The sequence below is a fragment of the Saimiri boliviensis genome, chromosome 6 (genome assembly GCF_048565385.1).
Source record: "Saimiri boliviensis isolate mSaiBol1 chromosome 6, mSaiBol1.pri, whole genome shotgun sequence".
Lineage (NCBI taxonomy): Eukaryota > Metazoa > Chordata > Mammalia > Primates > Cebidae > Saimiri > Saimiri boliviensis.
The window spans coordinates 54,146,728-54,161,842 of NC_133454.1; the positions used below are offsets into that span (position 1 = coordinate 54,146,728).

The 15,115-nt window shown below is 43.8% G+C and overlaps 1 protein-coding gene across 2 annotated transcripts in view; it reads left to right on the forward strand.

The window, feature by feature from the left end:
* The window catches only part of ARCN1 (archain 1), a 43,090-nt gene that overhangs the window by 8,895 nt on the left and 19,080 nt on the right, over window positions 1-15,115 (forward strand). For both annotated transcript variants that reach the window (XM_074400697.1, XM_074400698.1), the window contains exons 2-5: window positions 9,060-9,323; window positions 11,070-11,249; window positions 11,699-11,904; window positions 12,379-12,543. In XM_074400697.1, the coding sequence (XP_074256798.1) occupies window positions 9,060-9,323; window positions 11,070-11,249; window positions 11,699-11,904; window positions 12,379-12,543 (815 nt within the window). The remainder of the gene's footprint in view (window positions 1-9,059; window positions 9,324-11,069; window positions 11,250-11,698; window positions 11,905-12,378; window positions 12,544-15,115) is intronic.

Consider the following 15,115-nt stretch of genomic DNA (forward strand, 5'->3'; position numbering starts at 1 on the left):
CAGCCTCTCCACAGGCGCACACCACCACGCTCTGCTAACTCCTGACCTCAGGTGATCCGCCCACCCCAGCTCCCAAAGTGCTGGGATCTATCAAGTCATCTCTGACCTTACCAGCTGGAAGTAATCTCTTTGAATTTCCACAGCACTTTTATCAGTGACTGTCTTAAGTTACTTAACACATTCTGCCTCGTATTACAGTTATTTGTGTTTGTGTCTTACCCTTATTAAGCTCCTTGTGGGCAGAATACTAGTTTGTGTCATCTTAATTTTCAGAGAGCATGTTGTATGTATAGTAGGTGTTCAATAAATGATTACTCAATTATTATAACATTGCAAAAATGGAGATTACCAATACCTGTAATTAGCCTTTGAACATGCTCATCAGTAAAGTGGATGGGCTGGGTGCAGTGGCTCACTTCTGTAATCCCAACACTTTGGGAAGCTGAGGCACGAAGATGATTTGAGCCCAGGAGTTGGAGACCAGCCTGGCCAACATGATGAAACCCTATCTCTATTAAAAATAGAAAAATTAGCCAAGCTTGGTGGCGCTGGCCTGTGCCTGTAGTTTTAGCTACTCAGGTTGGAAACCTAAGAACTACCCTTCAGCCTGTAAAGATTGTTTCTAACAGATTTATTATTAGATACCAACTTTCTATTAAATGCAGCATGTTTATATAGGCCTGAAGTTTTGGTCTGAGCTGTTCTTTCTTTAGATGTGCATTTGATTTGTCTTATTCCTTCAAAACCTCATAAGATTCTAACATAGAGGACCATAACTTCCTAGAGCTATGATTCTCAACTTTTTAGGGATAGGAGGCTCTACAGGGATTACCTTTACAATATGCTCCCATTTATTCATTTGTTAATAATATTTCTCGTTGCATGAGGGGATTTTCTTCTTTTCGATTCATTTTTTTTTTTTTTTTTTGAGATGAAGTCTCGCTTTTGTCCCCCAGGCTGGAGGGTAATGGCGCGATCTCTACCCACTGAAACCTCCCACTCCTGGGTTCAAGCCATTCTACTGCCTCAGCCTACTGAGGAGCTGCGATTACAGACGCCTGCCACTACACCTGGCTAATTTTTTGCATTTTTAGTAGAGACAGGGTTCCACCATGTTGGCTGGGCTGGTCTCGAACTCCTGACCTCAGATGATCTGCTTAGCCATGAGGGGATTTTCTAGGGGCCATTTGAGAATAACTTCTCTAGAGGATCGATATATTCCCTGAAACTATATGTAAAATTTTAGGGGGAGAGTCAGTATTCATTATTAGAATTTAAAAATATTGACAAAGGCAAAGATACATTGCCTTGACAAGGTGCCATGGCTGACACTTGTAATCCCAGCACTTTGAGAGGCTGAGCAGTGTGGATCACTTGAGCCCAGGAGTTTGAGACCAGCCTGGGCAATATGGCAAAACCCTGTTTCTACATTTTTTTTTTTTTTGAGACGGAGTTTCACTCTTGTTACCCAGGCTGGAGTGCAATGGCGCGATCTCGGCTCACCGCAACCTCCGCCTCCTGGGTTCAGGCAATTCTCCTGCCTCAGCCTCCTGAGTAGCTGGGATTACAGGCACGCACCACCACGCCCAGCTAACTTTTTGTATTTTTAGTAGAGACGGGGTTTCACCATGTTGACCAGGATGGTCTCGATCTCTTGACCTCGTGATCCACCCACCTCGGCCTCCCAAAGTGCTGGGATTACAGGCTTGAGCCACCGCGCCCGGCCTTACTTTTTTTAAATAAATAAATAAATAAGAGGGAGGGAGGGAAGATCCATTGCCTTGAAGTAACATACATTTTTTTAATGAGATGCATATTTATTATTACTAATGATAACTGTTTTGCATCATGAATATATGTACTACAAGTTGTGTAGCACTTCTGAAGTACAGTTTCTTTTTTTTTTTTTTTCTTCTACACTGGTTTGCCAGAAGTACAGTTTCATTATAGTCATTAGGCCCTCATATTAGCTTATAAGGTCATTGAATAATGCTGCATTTTATAGGAAAAGAAACGAGGTTAAGAGAGGTTGAGTAGGGCTGGGTGCGGTGGCTCACGCCTGTAATCCCAGCACTTTGGGAGGCCAAGGCGGGTGGATCACGAGGTCAAGAGATCGAGACCATCCTATGGTGAAACCCCGTCTCTACTAAAAATACAAAAAATTAGCTGGGCATGGTGGCACATGCCTGTAATCCCAGCTACTGAGGAGGCTGAGGCAGGAGAATTGCCTGAACCCAGGAGGCGGAGGTTGTGGTGAGCCAAGATCGTGCCATTGCACTCCAGCCTGGGTACAAGAGCGAAACTCCGTCTCAAAAAAAAAAAAAAAAAAAGAGAGGTTGAGTAACTGAAGGTCAGACAGATGGTAAATAGAAGAACAAAACTAGAATATAGATTTTCTTACTCCCAGTCATTTGATTTTTCTGGTATATCAACTTGGTTCTTTGCAAATTTGGAACACTATTTCTAACTCAGTCTTTGGGAATAGGAGAAACCAATGTGAAATGATCCCAAATATAAGGGAATTCCCCACTTTTCTGATGAGAATATTAAGAAGAAAATCTTTTTGCCAGTTATATAAACTTTTAAGAATGTAGCAAAAATAGTCAAATATGTTCTTAAAATAGTTTTTTCTTTCTTTTTTTTTTGCCGAATCCTAACCACTAGACCACCAAGGATGTTCTTAAAATAGTTAATAATTTATGTTTTAAATTACATAAATAAAATTTAATTTAGAAATAATTACCTTTTTCGGCCGGGTGTGGTGGCTCAAGCCTGTAATCCCAGCACTTTGGGAGACCGAAGCGGGTGGATCACGAGGTCGAGAGATCGAGACCATCCTGGTCAACATGGTGAAACCCCGTCTCTACTAAAAATACAAAAAATTAGCTGGGCATGGTGGCACGTGCCTATAATCCCAGCTACTCAGGAGGCTGAGGCAGGAGAATTGCCTGAACCCAGGAGGCAGAGGTTGCGGTGAGCCGAGATCACACCGTTGAACTCCAGCCTGGGTAACAAGAGCGAAACTCTCAAAAAATAATAATAATAATAATAATAATGACCTTTTTCAATTTTTAAATTCATAAAGCAATTTTAACTAGATTCTTACAAACATTGTGTCATTGCTGGGACCACTTTTTGAATCATTAGTTTGCTATTTAGCACTTTTGACTCTGTGTGTGATATATTGGCTGTTTGGGAAATTTTATCCCAAATAGAGATAAGAGTTTCTCCATGTTGATCAGGCTGGTCTTGAACTCCCAACCTCACGTGATCCACCCACCTCGGCCTCCCAAAGTCCTGGGATTATAGGCATGAGCCACCGGGCCAGGACATTTGGTTTTAAAAGGAATATTTATAACCGACATCCAACACATGAAATTGTGGGTTCTGGCCAGGCATGGTGACTCATGCTTATAATCCTAGCACTTTGGGAGGCCAAGGTGGGCCGATCACTTCAGTCCAGGAGTTCAAGATTAGCCTGGGCAATATGGTGAAACCCCACCTCTAGTAAAAATATAAAAATTTGCCAGATGTGGTGGCGTGTACCTGTAGTCCTAGCTCTTTTGGGCACTGAGGCAGGAGGATTGCTCAAGCCGGGAAGTTGAGGCTGCAGTGAGCGAAGATCGCACCATTGTACTCCAGTCTGGGTGACAAAGTGAGACCCTATCTCCAAAAAAAATAAAGAAAGAAAGAAACTGTGGGTTCTGATCCTCAGGGTAATTACTAAATCAGTGATCTTTTGTTAGAACCACGTGTAAAACTAGCATGGTTTGAGAGTGAAAATAAGGTGTACCCCAGACAACTCTTTTTTTTTTTTTTCTTTGAGACGGAGTTTCGCTCTTGTTACCCAGGCTGGATTGCAATGGCGCGATCTCGGCTCACCGCAACCTCCGCCTCCTGGGTTCAGGCAATTCTCCTGCCTCAGCCTCCTGAGTAGCTGGGATTACAGGCACGCGCCACCATGCCCAGCTGATTTTTTGTATTTTTAGTAGAGACGGGTTTTCACCATGTTGACCAGGATGGTCTCGATCTCTTGACCTCGTGATCCACCCGCCTCGGCCTCCCAAAGTGCTGGGATTACAGGCTTGAGCCACCGCGCCCGGCCCCTTTTTTTTTTTTTTTTTTTTGAGGCAGAGTTTTACTCTTGTTACCCAGGCTGGAGTGCAATGGCGCGATATCGGCTCACCGCAATCTCCGCCTCCTGGGTTCAGGCAATTCTCCTGCCTCAGCCTCCTGAGTAGCTGGGATTACAGGCACGCACCACCATGCCCAGCTAATTTTTTGTATTTTTAGTAGAGACGGGGTTTCACCATGTTGACCAGGATGGTCTCGATCTCTTGACCTCGTGATCCACCCGCCTCGGCCTCCCAAAGTGCTGGGATTACAGGCTTGAGCCACCGCGCCCGGCCCCAGACAACTCTTTTAATTCAATATAAAGTCATTGAGGGAGCACCTTTAATATGAAAGACTGTGGAATGATTCAAAACTAAATAACTCTTTTTAAAAAATATACAAGTATTCCTTACATAAAAATATATTACCATGATAGCATATTTTCACACCTAAAAAATTAACAATAATTTTTGGCCCGGCGCGGTGGCTCAAGCCTGTAATCCCAGCACTTTGGGAGGCCGAGGCAGGTGGATCACGAGGTCAAGAGATCGAGACCATCCTGGTCAACATGATGAAACCCCGTGTCTACTAAAAATACAAAAAATTAGCTGGGCATGGTGGCGCGTGCCTGTAATCCCAGTTACTCAGGAGGCTGAGGCAGGAGAATTGCCTGAACCCAGGAGGCGGAGGTTGCGGTGAGCCGAGATCGCACCATTGCACTCCAGCCTGGGTAACAAGAGCGAAACTCCGTCTCAAATAAAAAAAAAAAAAAAAATTAATAATTTTTAATATTATCAACTATTCAATCACTATTCAAATTTTTTTTTTTTTTTTTTTTTTTTGAGACGGAGTTTCGCTCTTGTTGCCCAGGCTGGAGTGCAATGGCGCGATCTCGGCTCACCGCAACCTCCGCCTCCTGGGTTCAGGCAATTCTCCTGCCTCAGCCTCCCGAGTAGCTGGGATTACAGGCACACGCCACCATGCCCAGCTAATTTTCAGTATTTTTTAGTAGAGACGGGGTTTCACCATGTTGACCAGGATGGTCTCGATCTCTTGACCTCGTGATCCACCCGCCTCGGCCTCCCAAAGTGCTGGGATTACAGGCTTGAGCCACCGCGCCCGGCCCAATCACTATTCAAATTTGATTTAAACGTTGTGATTGATGGACATGTCTAAGTCTCTTTTAATGTATTTGTATTTTCAGTAGAGACAGGGTTTCTCCATGTTGGTCAGACAGGTTTCGAACTCCTGACCTTAGGTGATATGCTTTCCTCAGCCTCCCAAAGTGCTGGGATTACAGGCGTGAGCCACTGTGCCCAGCCCAAGACTTTTTTTTTCTGGAGATGGAGTTTCGCTCTTGTTACCCAGGCTGAAGTGCAATGGCGTGATCTCCGCTCACCGCAACCTCCGCCTCCTGGGTTCAAGCAATTCTCCTGCCTCAGCCTCCCGAGTAGCTGGGACTACAGGCATGTGCCACCATGCCCAGCTAATTTTTTTGTATTTTTAGTAGAGATGGGGTTTCAACATGTTGACCAGGGTGGTCTTGATCTCTTGACCTCGTGATCCACCCGCCTCAGCCTCCCAAGTGCTGAGATTATAGGCATGAGCCACTCTACACCTGGCCTAGCCCAAGACTTTTTAAAAAAACTTTTTAGGGCTGGGCACAGTGGCTAACACTTATAATCCCAGCACTTTGGGAGGCCGAGGTGGGCGGATCACCTGAGATGGGGAGTTCGAGACCAGCCTGACTAACATGGTAAAACCCTGTCTCTACTAAAAATACAAAGAAAGCCCAGGCGTGGTGGCTCGTGCCTGTAATTCTAGCACTTTGGGAGACTGAGGCGGGTGGATTACTGGAGTTCAGGAGTTCAAGACCAGCCTGGCCAACATGGTGAAACCCCATCTCTATTAAATATACAAAATTAACTGGTTGTTGTGGTGTACACCTGTTATCCCAGCTACTCAGGAGGCTGAGGCAGGTTCACTTGAACACTGGAAGCAGAGGTTGCAGTGAGCCAAGACTGCACATTGCACTCCAGCCTCGGCAAAAATTGCAAAACTCTGTCTCAAAAAAAAAAAAAAATACAAATACAAAGAAAATTAGCCAGGCATGGTGGCAGGTGCCTGTAGTTCCAGCTACTTGGGACCCCTTGCTGTTTGGAAATAAGCATGATGGTAATTGTCTTTCACATACCCTAATTACCTATTTTTAGTGGACAAGGAAGTTATGTTCTCCTATACTATAAAACTATTAACATATTGAAACTATAAGAATATTTATTTTAATTGACTAACTTGTTTTTTTTTTTTTTTTTTTTTTTTTTTGAGACGGAGTTTCGCTCTCGTTACCCAGGCTGGAGTGCAATGGCGCGATCTCGGCTCACCGCAACCTCCCTCTCCTGGGTTCAGGCAATTCTCCTGCCTCAGCCTCCTGAGTAGCTGGGATTACAGGCACGTGCCACCATGCCCAGCTAATTTTTTGTATTTTTAGTAGAGATGGGGTTTCACTATGTTGACCAGGATGGTCTCGATCTCTTGACCTCGTGATCCACCCGCCTCGGCCTCCCAAAGTGCTGGGATTACAGGCTTGAGCCACCGCGCCCGGCCTGTTTTTTTTTTTTTTGAGACGGAATTTCGCTCTTGTTACCCAGGCTGGAGTGCAATGGCGCGATCTCGGCTCACCGCAACCTCCTCCTCCTGGGCTCAGGCAATTCTCCTGCCTCAGCCTCCTAAGTAGCTGGGATTACAGGCATGCGCCACCACGCCCAGCTAGTTTTTTTGTATTTTTAGTAGAGACGAGGTTTCACCATGTTGACCAGGATGGTCTCGATCTTTCGACCTCATGATCCACCCGCCTCGGCCTCCCAAAGTGCTGGGATTACAGGCTTGAGCCACCGCGCCTGGCCTCGACTAACTTGTTTTTCTTCAAGCTGTTAACCTGTAGAGGGCAGCGTTCTGTAAAGCTGAGAAGCCTGACCAATAGGATTTTGATATTTCAGAGGTTATATCGTAGCATCGAGGCTTCCTAAGTGTCTTGATAGTCTTTGTTACATGTGCTTGTGAATGAGATTTTGGGTTGCTGCACTGAAGAGACTGGACTTAATTTTCTTACTCCCCTGCTCATGCCATTTGAGGTCTCCACTTCTTCCTCTGGTACTTTGTTTTGGTTAGTGAAATGCCAAATGCTAAAATAGGGGGCTGTTAGGTCTTGATCATTGCCTAGTATCAAAACCTATGTGAAACATTGAGCCATTTAGATTTTTGTTTTGCAGATTGTTTGGATATCTGAGAGTGAGGCAGTGTGAATGGGAAGGTTAGTCAAGGAACAGAAGATAAATTTAGACTCAATAGCTGGGCACGGTGGCTCACGCCTGTAATCCCAACACTTTGGGAGGCTGAGGCGGGTGGATCACGAGGGCAAGAGATCGAGACCATCCTGGTCAACATGGTGAAATCCCGTCTCTACTAAAAATACAAAAAATTAGCTGGGCATGGTGGCGCATGCCTGTAATCCCAGCTACTCAGGAGGCTGAGGCAGGAGAATTGCCTGAACCCAGGAGGTGGAGGTTGCAGTGAGCCAATATCGTGCCATTGCACTCCAGCCTGGGTAACAAGAGTGAAACTCTGTCTCAAAAAAAAAAAAAAATTAGACTCAATAGATTGGGTTCATATATTCTAGATAAAATAAGAAATGTAAAGGGCTTTTTGTATCTTTAATTTTTTTTTTTTTTTTTTTTTTTTTTTTTTTTTTTTTTTGAGACGGAGTTTCACTCTTGTTACCCAGGCTGGAGTGCAATGGCGTGATCTCGGCTCACCGCAACCTCCGCCTCCTGGGCTCAGGCAATTCTCCTGCCTCAGCCTCCTGAGTAGCTGGGATTACAGGCTTGAGCCACCGTGCCCGGCCATCTTTAGTATTTTTAATCTTCCTGATCAAACTTCAGTTTTGGCTTGGAAATATCTGGGTTTTTTAGAAACATTTTAAGCTGTTCTTTATGGGTTTGCCAAAGCGAGAGCAATCCAGTTCTGAGTCACAGGAGAGTCATTAATTACATATGTGTGGTCTTGGAAAAAATCATTTCATTACAAAGTTTTTCTATAGGTATGTTATTGAAAAACAGGAATAATAGCAGTAGTTTCCTGTACTTTAGCTTTGTCTTATGAATTACATATTACAATGAAAAAAACAATGAAGTAAAAGTTTGAAAGTCAGCATTCTTTTTTTTTTTTTTTTTTTTTTTTTTTTTTGAGACAGTCTTGCTCTGTTGCCCAGGCTGGAGGGCAGTGGCTCAATCTCCTCCTCCTGGATTCAAGTAGTTTTTGTGCTTCAGCCTCCTAAGTAGCTGAGATTACAGGTGCATGCTACTGTGCCTGGCTAATTTTTGTACTTTTAGTAGAGATGGGGTTTTGCCACGTTGGCCAGGCTGGTCTTGAACGCCTGATCTCAAGTAATCCGCCTGCCTTGGCCTCCTAAAGTGCTGGGTTTATAGGTATGGCCCGCTGTGCCTGTGAAAGTCAGTATTCTATTGCTAGTCATGTCAGCTAGGGGTGGTAGCTTATGCCTATAATCCCAGCACTTTGGGAGGCCAAGCCAGGAGGATCACTTGAATCTAGGAGTTCAAGACCAGCCTGGGAAACACAGCAAGACACTGTCTATACTAAGTTTTTGTAAAATTAGCCAAGCTTTGGGGCATACACTTGCAGTCCTAGCTACAGTCCTAGCTGCTCAGGATTTCTTGAGCCCAGCAGTTTGAGGTTGCAGTGAGCCATGAGCTTACCATTGCACTCTGGCATGGGTGACAGAGTGGGACCCTGTCTTAAAAATAATAATGCTAGTCATGCCACTAAATAAGTATGTCATTCTGTGGAACATCTCCTGAGAGGCATTTGAGAAAACAGATGTGAAGAAATAATTAATGAATACTTATTTATGCATATGTTCCTGGCAGGTGCTGTTGGCTGCAGCGGTCTGCACAAAAGCAGGAAAGGCCATTGTTTCTCGCCAGTTTGTGGAAATGACCCGAACTCGAATTGAGGGCTTATTAGCAGCTTTTCCAAAGCTCATGAACACTGGAAAACAACATACGTTTGTTGAAACAGAGAGTGTAAGATATGTCTACCAGCCTATGGAGAAACTGTATATGGTGCTGATCACTACCAAAAACAGCAACATTTTAGAAGATTTGGAGACCCTAAGGCTCTTCTCAAGAGTGGTAAGAGTACTGCTGTAATACCGGGTTCCACTTCTTGTTTTACATTTTGTGTGAAACTATTTTTTCCTCCAAAGCAGCTGATGCTTATTAGTTTGCAGGCTCCTACTTCCCACCCCAGTGACTTACGCTGCAGCTCCTTGTTTATTCTGCAGACATTTATTGGATGTCCCCTTAGACTATAGGTATCCCAAAAGATTATGGGAACTGCTCTTTTATTTCCTAGTTCTTAAGCAGTTATTCTAATCTGCTTTTCTGGTTCTGACACTTGCTTGGCTGTGCTTTTTAGATAATGTTTTTTAGATAAGACTTACTGACATAGACACACACACACACACACACACACACACACACTCACTCTCTCTCTCTCTCTCTCTCTCTCTCTCATTCTCTCTCTCTCTACTTTATACCAAGGTCTTGCTTAAAATGAAGACTAAGGCCAGGTGTAGTAGCATGTGCCTGTAATCCAGGCACTCAGGAGGCTGAGGAAGAAGGATTGCTTGAGGCCAGGAGTTAGAGTGAATAGGCATTATTCTTTAATGTGGGCAACAAAGCAAGACCCTGGCTGGGCGCGGTGGCTCAAGCCTGTAATCCCAGCACTTTGGGAGGCCGAGGCGGGTGGATCACGAGGTTGAGAGATCGAGACCATCCTGGTCAACATGGTGAAACCCCGTCTCTACTAAAAATACAAAAAACTACCTGGGCATGGTGGCGCATGCCTGTAATCCCAGCTACTCAGGAGGCTGAGGCAGGAGAATTGCCTGAGCCCAGGAGGTGGAGGTTGCGGTGAGCCGAGATCGCGCCATTGCACTCCAGCCTGGGTAACAAGAGCGAAACTCCATCTCAAAAAAAAAAAAAACAAAGCAAAGCAAGACCCTGATTCTTTTTTTTTTTAAGATGGAGTCTCACTCTTTTGCCCAGGCTGAAGTGCAGTAGTGTGATCTTGGCTCATTGCAACCTCTGCCTCCCAGGTTCAAGTGATTCTTTGGCCTAAGCCTCCCAAGTAGCTGAGATTACAGACCCTGATTCTTACAGCCGGGCACGGTGGCTCATGCCTGTAATCCCAGCACTTTGGGAGGCCAAGATAAGCGGATCACCTGTGGTCAGGAGTTTGAGACCAGTCTGGCCAACATGGTGAAACCCCGTCTCTACTAAAAATACAAAAATTAGCTGGGTGTGGTGACGCACACCTGTAGTCTCAGCTACTCTGGAGGCTGAGGCAGGAGAATCGCTTGAACCTGGGAGGCAGAGATTATAGTGAGCTGAGATGGCACCACTATACTCCAGCCTGGGCAATAGAGCGAAACTCCACCTCAAAAGAATAATAAATAGCTGAGTGTGGTGGCTCACACCTGTAAGCCCAGAACTTGGGAGGCCAAGACTGGCAGATTATGAGATCAGGAGATCAAGACCATCCTGGCCAACATGGTGAAACCACGTCTCTATTAAAATATAAAAAAATTTAGCTGTGCGTGGTGGCACGAGCCTGTAGTCCCAGCTTCTCAGGGAGCCTGAGGCAGGGGAATCGCTTGAACCCAGGAGGTGGAGGTTGCAGTAAGCCAAGATCACGTTACTGCACTCTAGTTTGGTGACAGAGCAAGGGTCTGATTCAAAAAGATAAAATAAATACTTGAAGTAGCTAATGAAGGGATTCAAGTTAATTGAAATTTGTATATTTTAAAGGGTAAGACTTGGAAGTATAGCTGCTGATAAATTCTAAATATTTTTTTAATTGCTGCCCATGATTAGATCCCTGAATACTGCCGAGCCTTAGAAGAGAATGAAATATCTGAGCACTGTTTTGATTTGATTTTTGCTTTTGATGAAATTGTCGCCCTGGGCTACCGGGAGAATGTTAACTTGGCACAGATCAGAACCTTCACAGAAATGGATTCTCATGAGGAGAAGGTGTTCAGAGCTGTCAGAGAGGTAAATGGGATCTTCTCTGGGACTATCAGTTTGTGTGCCTTTCTCTTAGGCTTTACTAATCTGATTTTCCTATTTTTACTTGCTAATGTAGATTATATTCAAAGCTACATCCAGGCTGGGCACAATGGCTCATGCCTGTAATCCCAGCACTTTGGGTGGTGGAGGCAGGAGAATCACTTGAGTCCAGGAGTTCAAGACCAGCCTGGATAGCATAGTGAGACCCTGTCTCTATAAAAAAATAAAAAAATAAGCCAGGCATGGTGGCATGTGCCTGTGGGTCCCAGGTACTTGGGAGACTGAGGTGGGAGGATCACTTGAGCCCAAGAAGTTGAAGCTGCAGTGAGCCGTGATCGTGCCACCTGCACTCCATCCTGGGTCACAGAGTGAGACCCTGTCTCAAAAAAAAAAAAAAAAAAAAAAAAGCCACATTCATGTATGTCTCTTTGTAGACTCAAGAACGTGAAGCTAAGGCTGAGATGCGTCGTAAAGCAAAGGAATTACAACAGGCCCGAAGAGATGCTGAGAGACAGGGCAAAAAAGCACCAGGATTTGGAGGATTTGGCAGTTCTGCAGTATCTGGAGGCAGCACAGCTGCTATGATCACAGAGACCATTATTGAAACTGATAAACCAAAAGTGGCACCTGCACCAGCTAGGTATAATCCAGTGTATTACCAGCAACTTTAGAATGCCAGATGAGGGGTGTATATATGTGTATCTTCGAAGTGATAATTTGGTTTCTTGCAAAGCTGTAAATAATGAAGGACTTGATGAAGAAAGATATGATATTACATTTGGCTGCATAAAATTTGAGGATAAAGAAGAAATCTGAATGTGATGTTTTTCCTTTTGTGTAAAAGAGAGTTATAAATTATATCATGTCCTCAGTTTCCTATGAGGGTTGCCTTATTATGGGGAGGAAAGGGATATTTAATGGTTTATGGAATGTAGATTTTTAATCTTTTTCATGGATTGATTTTAGGGGAAATCTATGAATTACCTGAAATTATATGCAAAATTTTTGGTACACAGGTATATTTCTCTGGATGAAAGATATAAAGTTTTCATCAGATCATGTGTGCTTGTAAAAATATACCTTTCAGTAATGTATATCAAATCCTTCCACTTAGGCCTTCAGGTCCCAGCAAGGCTTTGAAACTTGGAGCCAAAGGAAAGGAAGTAGATAATTTTGTGGACAAATTGAAATCTGAAGGTGAAACTATCATGTCCTCCAGTATGGGCAAGCGCACTTCTGAAGCAACCAAAGTGCATGCTCCACCCATTAATATGGAAAGGTAAGTAGGACTTTGAATACGAATTCAGTCTTTGAATACAGTCCACATGATTTTTTTTTTATTCTACTTATTAACATAAGGTCATTTTTGGTTTTGTTTTGCTTTATTTTTTTTGAGACAGGGTCTTACTATATTGTCTAGGCTGGCTTCCAACTCCTGGGCTCAGTTAATCTTCCTGTCTCAGCCTCCCACGTAGCTGGGATACAGGCATGCGTTGCTGCACCTGATCTTTTTCTCTTTCCTTTAACCATGATTGGGGGCCCCCAGCTACCTATTTTCTATGAAGTTTAGAACTTGCCTTTTGCAGCTAAATTAAACAAAAGTTACTTGTATTCATGCCTAGTATATAACTTATCTCTTAGAAAGGACTTGAATTGGGGGACTAGAGCTATGGTGACCCCGCACTGTATTTGGCTTGACTTTTTAAAAATGAAACTATAAGTAGAACCTATCTTTAATCTAAAACTTGTAGATATCTTTAAGAGCAAATTAATATAATATATTTTGAATTTTATTTTACTTATTTATTTTTTTGAGATGGGGTTTCGCTCTGTCACCCAGGCTGGAGTGCAGTGGTGCAGTCTAGGCTTGCTGCAACTTCTGCCTCCTGGGCTCAAGTGATTCTCCCACCTCAGCCTCCCAAGTAGCTGGGACTACAGGTGTGTACGCTGGGCTAATTTTTGTATTTTGGTAGAGACAGGGTTTCGCCTTGTTGCCCAGGCTGGTCTCGAACTCCTGGACTCAAGCAATATGCCTGCCTTGGCCTCCCAAAGTACTGGGGTTACAGGTGTGAGTCACCATGCCCAGCCATCTTTTGCAGTTTAAATATTTGAAGCCACTATGAAATATTTTGATTCAACTTTTATCTTGGCTGTGGTACTGGTTGGTGACATTTTTAAGTGGTAGTTATCAAGTTCACATGTTCATGACTCAGATTTCTCATCTTAAATAAAGCCCAGATCTTCTGTTGCTGATGGTTTTGAGGTCAACTGAAAGATAATACTGGGAGGATACCTCTATCAAGTGTACATAAAAGCGGAGTATTTACTTTTTCTTTCTTTTTTTTTTTTTTTTTTTGAGACAGAGTCTTGCTCTGTCACCCATGCGGGAGTGCAGTAGCACGATCTTGACTTACTGCAACCTCTGTCTCCCAGGGTCAAACAGTTCTCCTGCCTCAGCCTCCCAAGTAGCTGGAATTACAGGCACATATCATCACGCCTGGCTAATTTTCTTGTTTTTAGTAGAGACAGGGTTTTACCGTGTTGGCTAGGCTGGTCTTGAATTCCTAACCTCAAGTGATCCGCCTGCCTCTGCCTCCCAAAGTGCTAGGATTACAGGTGTGAGCTACCATACCCAGCCAAGTGTTTACTCTTTATATATGCCCTGTTCTGTATGAAATGAGCAGGGTTACATTGGAATAAACTTCTTGACTTGATAAAGCTGCTGTGCTCTTCCTAGTGGTTACTTTGAGTGAAACAGAGTCTTCACACTTTTAAAAAGATGTTCCTGAGTGTGGTGGCTCACGACTGTAATCCTAGCACTTTGGGAGGCTGAGTTGGGTGGATTGCCTGAGCGCAGGAGTTCAAGACCACCCTGGGCAACATGGTAAAACCCCATCTCCATTAAAATACAAAAATTAACCCCTTCTCCACTAAAATACAAAAAAATTAGCTGGGCATGATGACACACGCCTATAGTCCCAGCTACTGAGGAGGCTGAGGAAGGAAAATTGCTTGAATCTTGGAGGCGGAGGTTGTAGTGAGCCAAGATGGCTCTCCTGCACTCCAGCCTGGGTGACAGAGTGAGACGCTCTCAAAAAAAAAAAACAAAAAAACATGTTGGAAACCATCACACATTAAAGAGAATTTAAGACACTCCTTTTTTTCTTTTTTTTTTTTTTTGAGACGGAGTTTCGCTCTTGTTACCCAGGCTGGAGTGCGATGGCGCGATCTCGGCTCACCGCAACCTCCGCCTCCTGGGTTCAGGCAATTCTCCTGCCTCAGCTTCCTGAGTAGCTCGGATTACAGGCACGCGCCACCATGCCCAGCTAATTTTTTGTATTTTTAGTAGAGATGGGGTTTCACCATGTTGACCAGGATGGTCTCAATCTCTTGACCTCATGATCCACTCGCCTCGGCGTCCCAAAGTGCTGGGATTACAGGCTTGAGCCACCGCGCCCGGCCTCTTCTAAATGATAAAATGCCTCTTGAGCACAGAGCAAACTTTTGTAAAGGTAAAATGGTACCATGCATTGTCTTAAGATGCACTCCTTTTTGGTCTTGACTCTGATGCCTTTGTTTCTAGGAAGACCTAAGAGGTTGGAACAGAGAACAGGATAGGATAACAAAATATTCTTTATAGCCTCTGTAGTTTATCCAACCAAAAATATTTCTGTTACTGAATATGAATAGATTATCCTTAATAATTGCCTATAGCAGCAGTACTTTTTAATTTTTTAAAAATTGGATTATACATTCATATAGTACAAAATTCAAAAGGTGATAACAGTCAGAAGTCTTCTCTCGCTCAGCTATGCCAATTTCTCATCTTGAAGACAACTAGTACTTTTTTT